This window comes from Caretta caretta, chromosome 1, assembly GCF_965140235.1.
Source record: "Caretta caretta isolate rCarCar2 chromosome 1, rCarCar1.hap1, whole genome shotgun sequence".
Classification (NCBI taxonomy): domain Eukaryota; kingdom Metazoa; phylum Chordata; order Testudines; family Cheloniidae; genus Caretta; species Caretta caretta.
The window spans coordinates 329,310,278-329,328,370 of NC_134206.1; the positions used below are offsets into that span (position 1 = coordinate 329,310,278).

Sequence of the window (18,093 nt, forward strand, 5' to 3'; positions counted from 1 at the left end):
CAATAGCAAAGTGGAAACTATAATGACAAGACAATACAGAAGTGAGGGTTTCACATCCCAGCTATTGATAAGTGAGTTCTTGCCAGACAGGATGCTATCAAACTAAGTTTTCCTTTTACATTTTCTAGGCACTTCCCTTTCTCTGGAGGTGATAGGCACTATCAGGACAGGATTGTATTCCTAACAGCCCAATAGCACCTTATTTCAATGTGACTAGTTTGGAATGTGAGGATGTGACCGTTCGCTTCCCAGCTTATGGCTGCCTCTGCTGCTTAGCCAAAGGCCTGAGCCTAAGCACAGGGCCACAAACTGTCACAGTAAGAGAAGGCCCTTACACCAGCAGATAGTGATTTTGATTCCTTCTTTTATACCTCTATAATTAGCCAAGTGATAAGAATACACCTCAATTCTTAGAGTATGGGCCTTTACAGACAGGCCTGAATATCTATATCCTAACACTCTTCCTCCCTAAATAATCAGATTTCCTTTCTCCATCCTAAACCAGTCCTTTATCTTGTTGTCCTTACGCATGATTGTTGAAATCCCTGCTCACATCTCAGGCTCAGGGTGCTTGTACATTTTATTTTTGCTTTGAAATACTTAAGCAAGATGAGAGGAATTTGCAAAATTAAATTAATTAGCTGGTTTGTTTCCTTGACCTCCCTATCCTCCCACTGATTCCCCCATGAAGCCATTGACCCTTGACCTCCCTATCCTCCCACTGATTCCCCCATGAAGCCATTGACCCTTGATCTCCCTATCCTCCCACTGATTCCCCCATGAAGCCATTGACCCTTAACCTCCCTATCCTCCCACTGATTCCCCCATGAAGCCATTGAGAGCAGCAGTCTAGTACTCCTGATATAGAGGATTTTAACGCCAAGCCACACGTTGTTTGGTTGGGACATCACCACGACTGGAATCATAGGGAAACTGATAGCTGCTGATGTGCTGCAAGCAAAACAATATATGTTCATTAAATTTCTCACCCTTCTGGAAAATGCAGGTTCCTTTTTATCTGCAGCCCCCAATCCCTACTGCCTTGATTGGTATAATTAATGTAAGCAGTTCCTAACAACCTGTATTTACATCATTTTCTAAAGGGATAAAGCCATTAAAAGAAGATTTAATTATCAAAAAGTACTGGCCAATTAATTTTTGGTAACAGTTTAATTTAATTCTACGAGAATACCTCTTCCATGGTAATTGATACATTTAATCTACTGAAGATATGAGCCACAGAACACTGATAAATTGAAGGCTTTTCTGTTTAAATTAGAACCCATACAACAGAATTAACTGAATGTAAATTAAAATAATAGCTGCTCATAACTCAAGCCAGAAGCACGTTATTATTTGGCAGGATAAATGTAATGCCAGTGTTGAACCTATCCTAACTAAAAGGACACGAATAAAGAGTTAAAGTTTCTTTAAAGGGTTTTTTAAATTATTTAAGCAAATCTTCATTATATCTGTTGAGAGACTACTGCTGTTCATTAGGAAGATCTTAAAGAGTTAGAGGTACAGTTTCAGCATAGGACACGTACACATAGGGCCAGGTTTTTAGATGCATTTCTAAAAAGTGGATGCTTTACATAACGTGAAAAGCCTTTAATATATAGCCATGAACTCCTTCTTAGTTCACAGATTATTACCAACCATAAGAAATTTTCCTGGCTTTTTTTACTAAGATCATATTATAATTATCTATAAGAAATTTCCCCTCTGAATGTAGCATGCATGCATGTGTATGTTCAAAAGCCAGTTCTCAAACATCAACCTCTGTCGTTTCTAAGTCTCCCTGGGACCATACTGCTAATCACTGCTGTAGCACGTCCCTGTTTGGGCCGTCTTAACATGTGATCTTCTTTGATACTGACATTAATTGCATTTCAAGTGGCAGATGGTCTCAAGTATGGATAAGTTGTGTGGCCAAAACTGTAATAAAAACACTGACCTATGTATCTTCCATATCAAATCAGAGTCCTCTTATTTGTCCAGTATAGATGTCCAAATCAAACTTTTAAAACCCTCAACCCTTTAGAACTTTTTTAAAAAAATGTTGTGGAATCCATCAACAAAGTAGCAGTAGGATTTGTTTTGGTTTCAAGGAGAGAAATCCCTCAGGACATTCTTTCTTCACCTTTAATACCTCTAAATCTGTTGTCTCCATTCTCACCCGCTGGTGTTGTTGCAAGCTCTGATGTTTTAGGGCAGAGTGCACTCTTGGGATATCCACTTGCCAAGATGAGGAAATCGACTGAAATTCCCAACAGACAGAAATACCAATGCATAGCACTAAGCACTACCAGTTGTTCTGTGGCACTGAAGTCCTGAAAAAGAATCAAAAAGCATCTAAGTTTAGAACAAGCTTCTGTTCTGCATCTTTGCCCTAATATGCTGTCAACGGGAAATATGGGAACTCGGACATAAATGAGAAATAGGATTTACCTTAGGTTGTCCACACTGATATATATTTTTCAAGAAATATTAGTTAATAAAAGAAGGCAGGTGTGCCTGATAACGAAAGAGATCACGTGTACACCTCAAGCCTCAGGTAAATTATACAGAAATTGCATTGTTCATCATTACAAACTAAAACTATCTTTGTAATACTGCCAAGGCCACTTAAATGATGGTGACACAAATTCAGATTGTTCAGCAAAACTGGCTTTTACTTGTGCACTTGACTTTTTCAGTAAATATGTTTATAAGCTGCCATTCTTCTTCCCATTGTTGATTTCTGCTCTTCCTTTGTTCACGCCCCTTATTTGATTTCCCCCTATTCCCACTCATACAAAAAGAGTTTCTTGTCACATGACATGCACTGCTTTGTTCGGGAATATCAACTGCTGTGAATTTGATGGAAGAGTCTTGGTCCCTGCGTTTTCTATGATGCACAGGGACCATCTCTTTTTTGTTCTGTGTTTGTACAGAGCCTAGTACAATGGGTCCATGACGAGGGCTCCCAGGCACTATGGTAATACAAACAATAAACAGTTATAATAAAATAATAAATTATGTGAACAAGACACTGCACAGAGTCATTGCCCTCTCATGAAAAACGGGGTTAAGGTTAACTTTCATCTTGTTACACGTTGATCTCTGTAAACAGTGTCAGTACTAATTTAGTTCTTTTTTCCCCCTCCCCAATGTGCCAGTCAAGGAGACTTTTTAAGCAATAATTTTGCTTGCTATCTACCAGTATAATTAATTACAGGATTCAAAATGAGCCAGAAAGGACTGGAACTTCATTCTGGTACTTCTTGGGTGATACTACCACTTTCAGCAAATGTTAAAGTTTTTAGCTCTTAATGGTTTTCAAGAAAACCTTCCCAACATGGACAGATGAGGTTTTGTGTGGGAGCCATCAGAGGAGGGGGCATGTTGGGTGGAGCATGAGTAAAGTTTCTGAATTTATTCTTCCCACTTCAATTCATATCATAACAGTTATTTAGCTATAAGTACAAAGCCTAGTTGGTTTATGTTATGCTATATATGTGAAGTTTTGAGTTTAGCTGATAAGCTCTTAGATTTTATTATTCCATTTTACAATTTTAGGCCCTGGTTCTACATTAGGATCTGCTAGTGTATATCCTTGAGCCTATGGAGAGTCCCACTGAAGTTATGGTTTCATTTTTTTAAATCTTTCTGATCACCGATCAAGCACTAACACATGGAAAAATGTACTGGCTCTGTAGAAAATTTGTACTGCCACAAACAAAGAGTTTCTCATTGTGACATATTATGAAATACCAATAATCTGAATGGCATAACTGAAATGTTCATGATCTGTCAATCTGAAAGGTTTAGAAATGAATGATTTATACATGGGAGATCTGGGCATCCACAGCACTCCCATATTTTTTAAAGGTTATGAATATATTGTTTTGCTGGTTTAATGCAATGTTTCTTCTATTTTTCATGTTTTTCCTCCTCTAGACCACCACTAGCCTTAACACAACCACAGCTTCTGTCCTTCAATTTTCCATTGGTAAGTTTATATAGCAATTTTACTTTAAAAAGTATACAAAGGTCATTGTTAAAATGGAAAACACTAAATTTTAAACATTTTTGACCAGCATTTCCATCTGCCATGAGGGATTAAATCAATCTTAAAAAAATTGAAACATTTCTTGACCCCCTGATGATATTTCGAGCTGCTAACCAAAACAACGGAAAGAAACCATTTTAGCAGTTTGTCTAACCTTATATAATTATTATTATCCTTTCCTGCTTATTTTATTATCTAGCAGATAGTCAGCATTGTGTAGGGTGACCGTATGTCCCATTTTGGCTGAGAAAGTCCCTTTTTTTTATCCATGTCCCATCCATCAGTTGCAGTTGGCAAGAGCAAACCGGACAAATGCAGTTTTGCCAAAAAAGTGGAGTGCGACCCCTAGCTGGGCATGGAGGAATGTGCTGGGGTTGGGGGTGGGAGAGAAGGCGAGTGGCAATGCCAGCCCTGCGTGGGGTGGAGGGCTCAGGCCAGTGGCTCGGGCCCGGCCAGCCCTGCACAGGTTGTTGGCAGAGCGTCTTGGGCCGGCCCCATGCGCACAGAGAAGCGGGGGGCCTCAGGCTGGTGGCGGGGGGCTTGGGCCGGCCATCGACAGCAGGGGAGTTTGGATCGGCCAGTGCGCAGAGAGATGGCAGGGGTGTTTGGGCCGCCCCTCTGGGTGGTTGGGTGGCAGGGGGGCTCCGGCCGGACCTGCATGTCGGGGGAGTGAGAGGAGAGCCCCATACAAAGGGATGACAGGGAAGGCTGGTGGGCGGTGGGGCCTCAGGCCAGCCCCATGCGGTGTCCCATTTTCCCTTTGGGAAAATATGATCACCCTGGCAGTATGACAATGATTGCCCATTCTTTAAAATGGTTTAAGAAAAATGACTATGTAAAAATGGATCCCTGTCTCTCAACATATTAAAACTCAATGTGTCTTCAAATCATATCTGCTTCATTTAGTGCCAAAAGGAAGTTTTTGCTACTATTAATGCTGCTGTGTCACTAATATACTACCCGTTATAAATGACTACAGTTTGGCACTGTAGAGTATGGGCAGCAGTGTTTTGTGCTGTGAGACTGATTTGGAAGAAACTTAATTTCTTAAGGCATGATTCATTACAAAATATGGAGTGATAATGTTCTTACGGTGAAGATAATTCAGTAAGAATAAACAGACAAGGAATGTTGACTGTTTCTTTTGTGGACTCCTAGAAATGTATTTCCAAATTATATTCCCATTCTAAAAATGGCAATTCTCCTAGCTGAGTGTACATCAGCAGGGTTGTGATTAAACTGTGGAAATCTCTCCTGGAAATGAGAACTATGAGTTAGAATGATGTACTTCAAGTGATTTGGATTTAAAACAATTCTAAGACCAAATTCCAATGGGCTCTCAACTACCTGTCAGTACGATTCATTTTTATATTATTTTAAATTGTTCATTTGGGTTTTATTTTATCTCATAATTACTTATGACAATACAAGTAACTATAGTGAGTTTAATCCCTAGTAAGGGAGTCACTATTACTATTCGGGGGAGGGGGTGAAGGGGTTATTTTATTTTAAACTATTGTTTTTACAAAACCAGTCAGATGTGCACATGCATAAACTGAGTGACTGTGTAATCATACGGCTATACCCCTGATCCTTCCTCATCTTATCCCTTCTGGTGTCTATCACCCTCACCCATTGTTTCATATCTGCAATTTTAGGCTTTGATCCTATAACTGATAAGATGTGGAGTATGCCTGTGCACTGTTCAGACTGCTGCTGAAGTCAATGGAGTTTGGTTTTAGAACTGTTTGCAATTGGAACTACTAGATGTTTTCTTCTCCAACTGATTTTTATTATTGCCATGAGAAGTTTCCATAGTTTAATCAAAACCCCACTGAGAGACTCATCTAGGAGAATTACTTTTTAAAAAAAAATGAACATAGCAGTCTGATCACACACTATCAATTGCAGGAACGAGGCTTTACGTTGTATGCTTTTTGGGATAGGGACAATGAAGCATCTAGTATACTGTTGGGAACTATGAAATAAATAATAATACAGGTGGGAAAAGTCTGTAAAGAGAAATTTATAAATTGGGGGGATGTAGGTGGAGAGAAAGAAGAAGGCACTTTACCTAGAGGGCTCAATAAGGTTAACTGGCTCTGGCAGTTTTCACATTAGAAATGCAAAAGAGTTCAAGAGGAGAGAGACATTTATAATGGGTAGGCTGTCATACCACATCTTGGTCTCAGATTACTGAATTAATTATAATTACTTACTGTTTATTTAATATCTTTCATCCAAAAGGTACTTCTGGGTGAATTCTGCACCAAAAAATTTAAAATTCTGCACACAATATTTTAAAATTCTCCAAAATTCTTCATATTTTATTTGTCAAAATAACACAATATAATCACTCCAGTTTCAATTATTTTGGTAATTTATTTCAAAATACTTGTCAACAAGTATGATAACAATACAGACAACAACAAAAAAGATTCCCTCTGGAAGAGAGAGTTAAAGAAACCCCTACATCAAACCAGTTTCAGTTGGGGAGTTCTGAAGGAGACTGGGTGGGACCCTCCACAGCCCAGGCACCCACAACCCTCTCCCCCCAGAGCCCAGCTGGGGCGCATTCCCCAGCTCAGATACCTGCACCCCTCCCCCCCGCCCAGAGCCTTTACTCCCTCCAGCTTCTTTACTGTTCTGCTGAGGGATGCGGTTTAGTGAGGCCCTGCCCTTTCTCACCCTTTGCCAGAGCCTGGTCTCCCGGGACCTCTCCCATCCTCAGGAGTGTGAGGACCAAAGGTTGGAGGCTCTGCACACTCTGGTTGCGAGCTGAAGATCTGAGATCCTCAGAGTCCAGGTTCCCTAATGGCCACCAGCAGCTCTACAGCCCCAATTTTGCGGGGAAAACATGGAGTTCTGCGCAGAACATTAATTCAGCATAAATTTTGCATTGTGCAGAAGAATCATAGAATATTAGGGTTGGAAGAGACCTCAGGAGGTTATCTAATCCAATCCCCTGCTCAAAGCAGGACCAACACCAACTAAAACATCCCAGCCATGGCTTTCTCAAGCCGGGCCTTAAAAACCTCTAAGATGAAGATTCCACCACCTCCCTAGGTAACCCATTCCAGTGCTTCACCACCTCCTAGTGAAAGTGTTTCCTAATATCCACCCTAGACCTCCCCCATTGCAACTTGAAACCATTGCTGTTTGTTCCACAGAATTCCTCCAGGAGTAAAAAGGATCCTAAAGCTTGTTATATTAGATTAGTACTACAGTGTACATTCAAACCCCTAAGCAATAATTAAGTGTAGTCTTTTAACCAGTCCTCTTCCACTGCTAACCACCAGATGTTAATCTGGTGGGTTTTAATAATTTGAGTTAGAGAAACGGATAATGACAAATGAATTAAGCACAAAATGGCCCAGATTTCATCATAAATCCCAAAGCTTCTTAAATCATGTGTACAGGAAGGATAATTTCCCACTGACATTTTAATTAACTGAGCTTCTAACTAGTGTCCTTAAAGTGCCAGATATTCAATAGCCATGGGTTCTTTTAAAGGCAACAGTGTCAAACTGCTGAAGGTTTGTACTACTTTCTTATTGAGATCATGAATAATTACTTTGAAGAGTTACTTAGTAAGACTTGCACTTATTGATATACAGCCCCTGTGACATCCTCCCAGGGTTTACAGCCTTTTCAAATGTGAACGATTTGCCTGCTGTGCTGAGTTGTGTTTGAACTGTTCAGAACCATTAGCATTGGTTTTGATCTAAATGTTAGGATGGTGTTTACATTAGCCTACTATCTGCCCAAGCATGTACTTCAGATTTCCTCATCATCCTTGACTGTATTTCTTTAAGACCAAATGCTTCTGTTCCTGATACATGAAAGACAAATTCTAACATTTACTTTAATGTGCAGTGGGATTGCTTTTAATTAAGATATTTAAAGTAATACCTTTGGGCTCTCTCACACCAGAATTTCTAATTCCACAGTTTGGGGCCATGGAGAATCACACACGAGCTTCCAAACCCAGCTGCCATAAAGCATTAGCATGATTCATTAGCTGAAGTATTCTCTGCATCTCACTCACAAACTCAGACTTCCCCCTTAACTCCATCTCTGAACTTCCACAGAACATGATTCGCCATCCCCATAGGCCAATATGATGAAGGTGACTCATATTAATGATAGACTGATGACTGAACTGAGCATACACAGAGGCCTGTAAGATAGCTGTAAGAAGGAGGAGTGATGAGAGAAAAGTCTCAAGGTGGAGCAGCCCTGAGGCATGAGTTTTGTAGACAGGCATTGCTTCACTCCTGATGGTTGCAGATTGCTGTGTTTATGTTCTTTTTGAAAAGTGTGTACTCCAAAGCTTCACTGAATGTGTGTTTTGCATCCTGTAACAGTGCATTAAGCATTAGCAGACTATCTCTAAGGTGCCACAAGTACTCCTTTTCTTTTTCTCTGTGGTGTTCATGAGACAAGTATAAAGCAATAGCATAAAACTCTGTGGTGAGTCCAAAAATGCACACATCCCCCTACTCTGTCCTGGAGATGGATGCTACTGGAACTGACCAACTACATGTAAATCTCAATATGAAAATAGTTAACATAAAAACATTATATTATTTTGAAAAAATCGATTACCCAATCTTACTCTCATAACTTATTATTAATGCTGGATCATCTGTTGTACAGCTAGTTATTTTAAAGATGAGTAGGTAGCTTGTAAAATACAAACTACACTTTCTTCACTTTTGCTTATACAAAACTTTTGAACATTTGTTATGACTAATATGACTGTAGGCAACCAACAGGCCAAATACTGGCTAAATAGGAAATGTTTCCTGAAGGCAGGATTCTAATATAATAATTTTGTTTCATCTTGAGTTTCTATGCTGTGATTAAGCAGATCCTCTGTCATTATCCCAGTTCTAACCTAAATCACTTGGGCTGATCTATGGTTTCCCATAGATGCATGGACATTTTGTCTGAGTTAAATTTGTTTTGATTTAATTCAAAAGAAAAATAAACGTGAAACTAAAAAGATGCAAACTCATGTAAAGTTTAACCAGAAAGACAAATTGCATGAACACCTGCAAATGAAACCTCTGCGCTGCTCCCTGTTCTGCCTACTATACAACATTTCTGATAAATACTAATGGCAAATGATCACAGAGATAATCTGTTTTCATGTTCATTGGGATCTATGTAACCTATATTGTGAGGTGCTGTTTTAAAACAGTCCTGTTGGTTCTTATCAGCTGTGTTGCTGTTTGCCCTGCTAAAAAAATATAAAGAAAGAGAAATGGTGCATCAGTGAAACAACAACTTGGGAGAGGAGGCTTGAGGTTTTTTAAATCCGCCAGGCAAAACTATGTCTGCAGTGTGGGGGGCATTGGAAGGGCTTATGTTTTACTACTCCAGAAAAAGTCCACCACTTCTTTAATACACAGTTTAAAGAAACTGAGGAAGGGATAGGTAGCCAAGGAAGAGGAAGATGAAAATTAAAACATGGAGGCCACTGAATTTGCAGTGTGCAGTAGAACTGAATATGCATTCATCCAGTTAGAGTTTAATGTGTTTAGTGTAATTGTTTAATACCTGGTTTGAGTTTTATAATTTTTACATATAAATGTTCATTTGAGCCTACTTGGCTCTCTTTCTTTTTTGGATTATATAAATTACTCAATTCAAATAAATAAATGAAACCAATCTGAATAGATATAATTATTTATTTATATACTTATTAATGTCCACAAGAGTCTAGGTATGTGGATGGAAGCACTTGTGAAAGTTCTGTCTGGGTAGCTAAGGAAATGCAATTAACTTTTGCCACCTACACTTTTTTTATAGTACACTTTGCCTTTCATGGTACTTCTAAATGTTCTTGTTAATATTTTTCTGTTTCTTATAGTGACTAGGTACTTATGCCTTTGGGAATGTTCTCCTGAGGCTTTTTGGCCCTTGCCACTGGTGTTAAAACCATTGGCACAGATTGTATAAGAGACGTGTGGTGTAGTGTCTGCATGTTAGTCTGGAGCCAGGAACTCCTGGTTTCTAACCATAGGATGGAAAATGACCTTTTTATTACTGCTACTTCTTTCCCTATCTGCCTTCTTGGTTCTCTACTGCTTCTCCCTATCCCACCTCATTCAACTGCTCTTATCACATGTTACTGTTGTTCCCTATGTTGTTCCAGCTTTCCCTGCCCAAACGTCCCTCAGATGATCACCCTTATAGAAAAATCCTATGGGATTAAATAGCAATGAAACCTGTAGTATTCTACAGAAATGTAATAGTTTTTATAGAAATTACTCTATAAACCCCTGTCTATTATCATTCTCTATTTATTAAATTTATTCTACTGATATTTTAGCCTTTCTGTATAATTCTCTGGCATGGATAAAATTATCTATTATATTCAATAGGATTGCTTGAAAAAAAATCCTAAAGAAAAGTTATCAATTTCTATCAAACTTTGTTGGAACTGTCATAAGGACAGGACCCCGCTCCTTGTTTTTTCAGCTGCCACTGGCCCCTCCCCACTTAGGAACTCCCTCTGCTTTCTTCCTATTGCTACTCACCTGAATGTCCTCTCCCCTCAAAAAAGTTTCAGGATGCAGAATTAAAATAAAATGTAAAAGAACACACTTTACATTTATATATATATTAAATATACTTAATATAAAGTGTGACTGCAAAAAAAATTAAGCCAGCACTTGGATCATTCTCAATTTTTACCTCCCACTGTTGTGACTTTTTCTTTTCTCTAATGAAATGAGTCAAGACAAAATCATCTCAGCCTTCACCTTGAATTTCCTGACTTTTTTAAGGTTATAAGACCCTTGACTTTTCTTAATTATAGTAATGTAATTATTTTGAGCTTGATGGCTTTTATTTTTATAGAAACATTTTTTTAAAAAGAAAAAGGTGTGTGTGTACATATATATATATAAACATGTAATGAAATCTCCTCTATTACGCTATGTATATTTATTCAATCTTCCACAATGCTTGTTTGTTTCACAGTCTACTGGATAAATATGTGTAGAGCACAATTTTAATATGCCTTCGATTAGTACGTAGGTAGGAATCATTAATTTGTATGTGGATCCTTGACATGATAGACTGTAATGACTCCAAAAGGCTCTCATGTTGTGCCCTGGTCAGAGATGTTGAGTTAATGAATCATTGACCTAATAGTCTCTCTTACTCTTCCTGAACCATTAAGGTTGATAGGGTCAATGTGAAGACCCTTCTTGCTCAGCAAGTCTGCATACCAAGAATCTGTCTGACATTTCTCAGGAGAGAATGCACTGAGCTTGTCTAATATATGTAGTAAAGCCAGGCAACTCACTTGAATTTTATTTATTATTTCATTTTTTCAGTGGTAATTTGTTTTATTACCATCATGAGTCCTGCAGAATTGTATTTTAAAACATAACTTGTTATATATAAGTGATAGGAACTTTTTTTGCACTGTCATAAATTTACACTATCCAAATGATTTTGGGTTTTTTAACAAAATCCTCAAATGCGCCCTAAGGATGGGGCCTTATATGCAGTTTTTATACTTGGCTCTTCTATTAACTTCAGTACATGAGAGATCATAATGGACAAATGTGATCTTAGAGAGAGACACACAAGTTGGATGTTCTTTTTCAAGTAGATGCAGCCATGGATTCTACTTAGATGTGTGCACACCCAGCACACTGGAGCTGGAGAATTTTGCCTAGGAGTTCCCGTAGGGGGCCGCCTTGCACCCTGTGACCATAACCACTCCTGTGGCTATAGGAGATGCCGCCACCCTCCTCAGCTCCTTCTTACTGCTGGTGGCTGGAATCAGAGCTCTGCATAGTTTTTTACCTCACATTCCTCTAGTGATTTTGTTCTCTAATTGTATATAATGAATTAGTACCGCTAATATAGTCAGACTTAGTGTTAGTTAGTTATTGTTTAAGTTTCCCTACTGATGCCCTCACCAGGATTTAAACATTGTCCGTCATTTGGGAGGGCGATCCCAAACAGTGATCACCGCATGCAGTGTTTTCTGTGTCTAGAAGCCCGCATCAAGGATCGATTTGCAGATCATCATGAAACAGACGCAAATGGTGAGGGATCTTCGTGAGAAGCAGCCCCTGCTCAAACAGGTCACATGGCCTGCTTCAGCACCGAGGCCCTCATCAGATCGAAGGTCAGCATGGAGAGTGCTCCTGCTTTGTGTCCCGGTGCTGGCATCTCTCTGAAGAAACAGACGAGTCATCCCCCACCGAGTGCACCAAGGAAAAGATCGTATAAGACTGACCAAGGCTGTTGGGTCTCAACTTCTTCCCCCAGAGGAAGTGTGGATAAGCATGTGATGAATGCTGATGCACGGGATGGAGGCAGGTCTTGTCATCTGCTCTCCAGCACTGTGCAGGGATGTCAGAGACCCCGTACCAGTGACTCCAGTTCTAGCCCTGGGGTGTCAGTTGAGTCTGGTACCAACGTAGGAGATGCCGGCACTGGCTGCTTCCACGCCAGCAGCATATCAGGCAGCAGCAGACCTCCCTGTCCTGACCTCTCCCTTGGTCCAGGACTTTGCCAGGGCTGTGTCCTTTGTAGCCACACTGGCTGGCTGGGATCCTGAACCTGTTGGGTTTGTCAGCACCACACCCCAATGATTCCCTTCCATATTCAGTGGAAATGGGGCCAGTGCACAGGGGACCTCCTCGGCACTGGGTACTTTGGTACCCCTATGGCCAGCACTGCAATGTTGCTATGGCAGCAGTGACCAACTTCCACTTTGGAACTTTCGGTTACTTTGGTACCGATGCTGATTTCAGGGTCAACACCACTCCTGGCACCAGAAACGAAAGAGATATACTCGGTGCCAGCAGTACCGTTTCCCCCTCTGGCGCCAGCCCCTTTGTCATTCAGGGCTATGAACAATGTGATACAGCATGGCCAGAGGGCAGCAGGAGGGTGATAGAGGGGAGATATGTAAGCCCCGGGATGATGAGAGCCTTATTCCCTGTAGAGGGAAGAGAGGCTGCTATAGATTAATTAGCGCACCTGAAGCCAATTAAAGCACCTGAAGTCAGTCACCTGATAAAAAAACCCTGCTTCAATCGGACAGTTGGAGGAGTTGAAGCAGAGTGGTTTGGTGTTGGAGCAGAGAGCAGTTTGAAGGAGAGCAGTTTGGAGGGAAGCAGAGGAGAGTTTGGAGAAGAACTGTGGCGAGCCAGAAGACCAAGACGCTAGGTAAAGGGAAACCCGGCTTGTGCAGAGCAGAGGGACTCCACAGACACAAGGGGTTGGGAGAAACCTGGCCCAAACAGAGAGAGGGCAGGAAGCCCCACAAGCTGAGGGGCCAGAGAGGAAAGTAGCCCAGGGGAAGGAATCACTAGTTCAAGTGGTTTGCCGCTATCCCTAGGGCTCCTAGGCTGGGACCCGGAGTAGAGGGTGGGCCCGGGTGCCTCCCTCGCCACTCCCCTTCTCTGGGATACTAGTGGGACAGTTAATACCCCAGATCAGGGGCGAGAAACAGCGCCTTGAACCCCCGCCCACAAGAAGAGAAAGCACAGGACCCATCATAATAGTGCCGGCAATTTGCCACAACAAGTAGGACTGGCTGGGTGCACCCTCCGGGCTGGGCAGACCACTATCCCCCAAGGCCTGGACCCCTCGGTGTCTGAGTCCGGATCTTCCTCTTCCTGCTCCCTATCAGCTGAGTGAGAGCCGTTCATGCAGAGCTATGGGTACCAGGTTTGGTGCTTGTTTCGCTGCTGGCCTGGTGCTTACTGGCTACCAATGCCCTATCCAGACCAGTGGCCCCCATGGGACACTCCTCAGTCATCAAGGTCCCACTCCCCATCCCACTCAAAGTCAAGATTGGTGGTCAGGTCTGTGGCAGTGACCGTCGATCCATCACAGATCCAGGTACCAGTGATGATTCCCCTCGAGGAGCCTCCAGATCCCTCCCAGATCTGTCAGCCCTGGAGTAGGATCCTGCTCGGTCACACTGAACTGCCTCATCCTTATTCCCAAACAATTCCACAATACCAGGCACTTTCTCCCCTTTGATACCAGAGGATTTCAAGGCATACCAGGATCTGTTGTGGCATATGGGTATTCATGCTGAGTTCCTGCTGGAGAACACCCACAAGTATGGCTTTGTCAACTAGACAGCTATGTTCAAAGCATTGAGGGAGCAATTTCAGATGTTCATCACCAAAGGCTGCTTGGTGGCTAAGACAGCTTTGCAATCAGAACAGCTGATTTGCTATCTTGGACCTTTAGGACACCTACATTCATGTGGTGATTTTGCAGAGCCACAGAAAATTCCTTTGATATGTCATGGCAGAGCTCCATTTCCAGTATACGGTGCTTCCCTTCGGCCTCTTTTCTGCCCCTTGGGTTTTTATCAAATGCATGGCCATCATCATGGCATATCTCAGAAAGAAAGGAAACCACATCTTGCCGTAGCTGGACCACTGGTAACTGAGGGGCAGATTTAGAGGGGAAGCTCTTTCTCACATCAACACTACACTGTGCTTGCTTCACCGTCTGTGTTTTATCCTAAACATTGGGAAGTCTACTTTGGTTCCCACTCAGAAAAATAGAGTTCATTAGGGGCCCTAATAGACTCTACAAGCCTTTTAGCTGACTAACCATTTTCAGGTGATTTGCCACCTTTTCCTCAGTCTGCAGTCTCAGCCTTCCACAACAATTCAGATGTGCCTGGGGCTCTTGGGCCACATCTCTGCTTGCACACAGGTGGTTCAGTTTGCAAGGTGGTGCCTTTGTCCCCCTTCAAATGTGGCTCAGGAGAGTTTACCATCTGACTCTTTGCTCCTTGGACAAATTGCTCCATCTTCCTCCACTGGTCCTTGTTGGACACTCCTCGAGAATGTTGCCAGAAATGTCATCTGTTCTGCTCTTTCAGGGGCCTTATTCCGGGTGCCAGGTCCAATGCCTTCTATCTCAGCTGGCAAGTGGCTCTCTTCTATATCCTCCCCCAATCCCAATCATTCCATAGGTCATCTTCAAACTGAAGACAGATTGGGCAAAGCTCATCCTCATTGCCTGGTCTGGCCGAGGCAGTACTGGTTCTCTGACCTTGTATGTCAGCACTTGTGCCTAGTTCACTGAAAGTATATCTGGCAGTGAGATCGGCATTTCATCCCCCCATCCAAGGAAGATCAGTCTTCTACAATTCCATAGTAGCAAGATTCTTAAAAAGGCTTCTTTGCCTACATCCCCCAGTCTGAGAGCCAGTTCCTCTGTGGGACCATAACACAGTCCTAGCAGTGCTGATGGGTCCTCCATTCAAGCCCTAGTATCTTGTCCCTTTCCGCTCTTGTGTCAGAATAGTGTGTTCCTAGCAATTACATCCGCAAGGAGAGTGTATGAGTTGCAGATTCTGATGGCAAAGCATCCTTACACACAGGTCTCCAAAAACAAGGTGACTTCACGACCATACCCAAATTTTTGGTCTAAAGTGCTCTCTCAGTTTTATTTGAACCAGGAAGTATACTTACCCATTTTCTTTCATAAGCTGGTCTCTGTAAGAACACCGTCTCCATACATTAGCCTTCTATCTGGATAGGACTAAACTGTTTCATGTGTCACCTAGCCTGTTTGTGTCATATGCAGATCACATGAAGGGGCAAGCGGTCTCTTGACAGACCATCTCTAAATGGATAACATCCTGTATTACGACTGCATATGATATAGCTTAGCTATGCCCCCTTAGCGAATAACTAACTACCCCCCCTTAGCGAATGCAAGCTCATTTGATGAGAGCAAAAGCAATGTCAATAGCATTCCACAGTGATATTTCCATGTTGGACATTTGCAGGACTGCTTCTTGGTCATCCATATGTGTATTTATGAACCATTTATGAGCCATCACCACGTCTTCCAGGATGGATGCAAGTTTTGGAAGGGCGGTCCTGCAGTCCTTGTTCTGAGCCCTGCCTCCTGGGAGGGGTACTGCTTATGAGTCACCTAAGTGGAATACACATCTGCATCTACTCAAAGAAGAAGAAATAGTTACTTCCTGTAACTGTGGTTCTCTCAGATGTGATGCAGATGTGTATTCCATGACCCACCCTCCGTCCCCTCTGCATCAGAGTCTCATCTCAGGGGCATTTGGTGCGCAGGAACTGAGTGGGGTCGGGACGGTGCCACCTGATGTAACCAGGGGAGGGGCTACCACCACAAGGCGTGAGCGCCGCCCCTCTTACAGGTACTGCTAGGCAAAATTCTCTGGCTTCAGCACACTGGACACACACACATCTAAGTGGAATAAACATCTGCATCACATCTCAAAGAACAACAGTTACAGGAAGTAACCATTTCATCTTGTTGAATCATCAGTGCTGCTGTAATAATTAGCTTTTCCATTCAACTCTGCTGAAAGAACTTGCTCCATGTATTTCTTTAGAGGAAAGGATGACCTGGGGGCTGTGAAAATTTCTCCAGCCACTAAGAAGGAGTAGCATCTAGAATGGTTCCATGGAGCAGCTGTGTAGGAAAAGGATTCCTCCTCTTTCCCATTCTGTGCATCCCCATAGCATCTAGCTCAACCAGTTGGACTCTGATAAGTGAATTTGGCCCTTATTTGTACCACTTTGTAGATTTTTTTGTGGTTATTCTTTATTGTTTGTTTGTGTAATATAATTCTGGTGACAGATGTCATATTGACTGTACTACACTGAAATTATCTATTTATCTACTAGTCATGGACAGACCAATTATTAGGAGGGCTAACATCCACACACTGTCTAGCTTTGATCTGGAGGAGCTGCCCTCGGTGCTTAGATTATTCAGTCTCTCTCTCTCTCTCCATTTGGTTTTGTTCACGTTTTAGACAGTGAACAAAGGATGACAATTATGGTGGTTTTATGTGGACATTGGACACATCCATATGCAACTGGACTCAGACAAGCAATTTGTTTCAGATATGTTGCCAAACAGCCACTATAAAATGTTCACTGTAGCTAAAATGAAAAACAGACCTCTGCCAAAGGGAATTTGGGAAAATTCACCTTTTTGCCAGAAAAGTCCTTAGTGGAAATATATAGGTTGTAAATTACATCTAATGTGAAAGATAAGATGGATAATATCATCTGACACACTTCACATAACATAAATGGAAATGTTAGATGTTGTTTATTGATTTTATTGAATTATACAAGGGAAGCTTGCTCAAATACCTAGAGTTAAAAGATACCAGGGTTAAAAGTTAATGCTTTATTTGAAAGACATTTTCATGGAGTTGTCATAAATTATTTGTATGGCTTACTGGTTATTCCAAATATCATATTTATTACTTTTACACCAGTATTTCTCTGCCATTTTTGAGAAATAAACTGTAATTGTTGGAGATTTAGCAAAAGGAGAAGAAGCAGAAAAAACAGACAGGGACAAATCCTAGCATTCTGTTTTAGGGCACTGAGTCTGAGTCGCTTCCTTGTGGTAAAATGGATAGTCTGGAAACAGAAGCAAATGCCATTATGGAATTAGTTGTTTGAAATAATAAATGCTGGATTAAGGCAGATTTTAAACTTAATCCCGCTTGCTGCATTATATTAAGATAACACTTTTGTATGATTGAAATTGTCCATTTTTATTAGACCATAACTGCTTTGGTCAATATAACTTAAAAAACAAGTTTCCACTTCTGAATAGTGTGTTGTAGATTTTACAAAGAAATACTATAGAAAACTGCAGTATAAAAATGTGTTATAGTAAGTAAACCTTTTCCATTCAATCTAGAAACAGGACTCAGAAGAAAGCTCATTACCCAAATGTGGATCCCACACATGACATTGTGTTTCATTCTCATTAGACCACCAGGATAGCCCCAACCTTTAGCATATATGAAGCACACAGTGACACCTATTGTAAAACCTGCACAAGTGTTTCCATTCCAAAGGGCCATTTCACATGCTTTGTCAAATATTTATGTTTGGGGATGAAATTTTGCTCATTTATTTTCAGCCTAAGAGTGAATCTTTAACGTCTGATTTGTGTCCATTTATTCTTTTATGTAGAGATTGTCTAGTTTGACCAATGTACATGGTAGA

At 41.3% G+C, this 18,093-nt stretch overlaps 1 protein-coding gene across 2 annotated transcripts in view; it reads left to right on the forward strand.

Annotated features, from left to right (window-relative positions):
• RELN (reelin) overlaps positions 1–18,093 on the forward strand; it is a 468,214-nt gene that overhangs the window by 229,114 nt on the left and 221,007 nt on the right. For both annotated transcript variants that reach the window (XM_048836399.2, XM_048836401.2), the window contains exon 8: positions 3,943–3,994. In XM_048836399.2, coding sequence (XP_048692356.2) covers positions 3,943–3,994 — 52 coding nt within the window. The remainder of the gene's footprint in view (positions 1–3,942; positions 3,995–18,093) is intronic.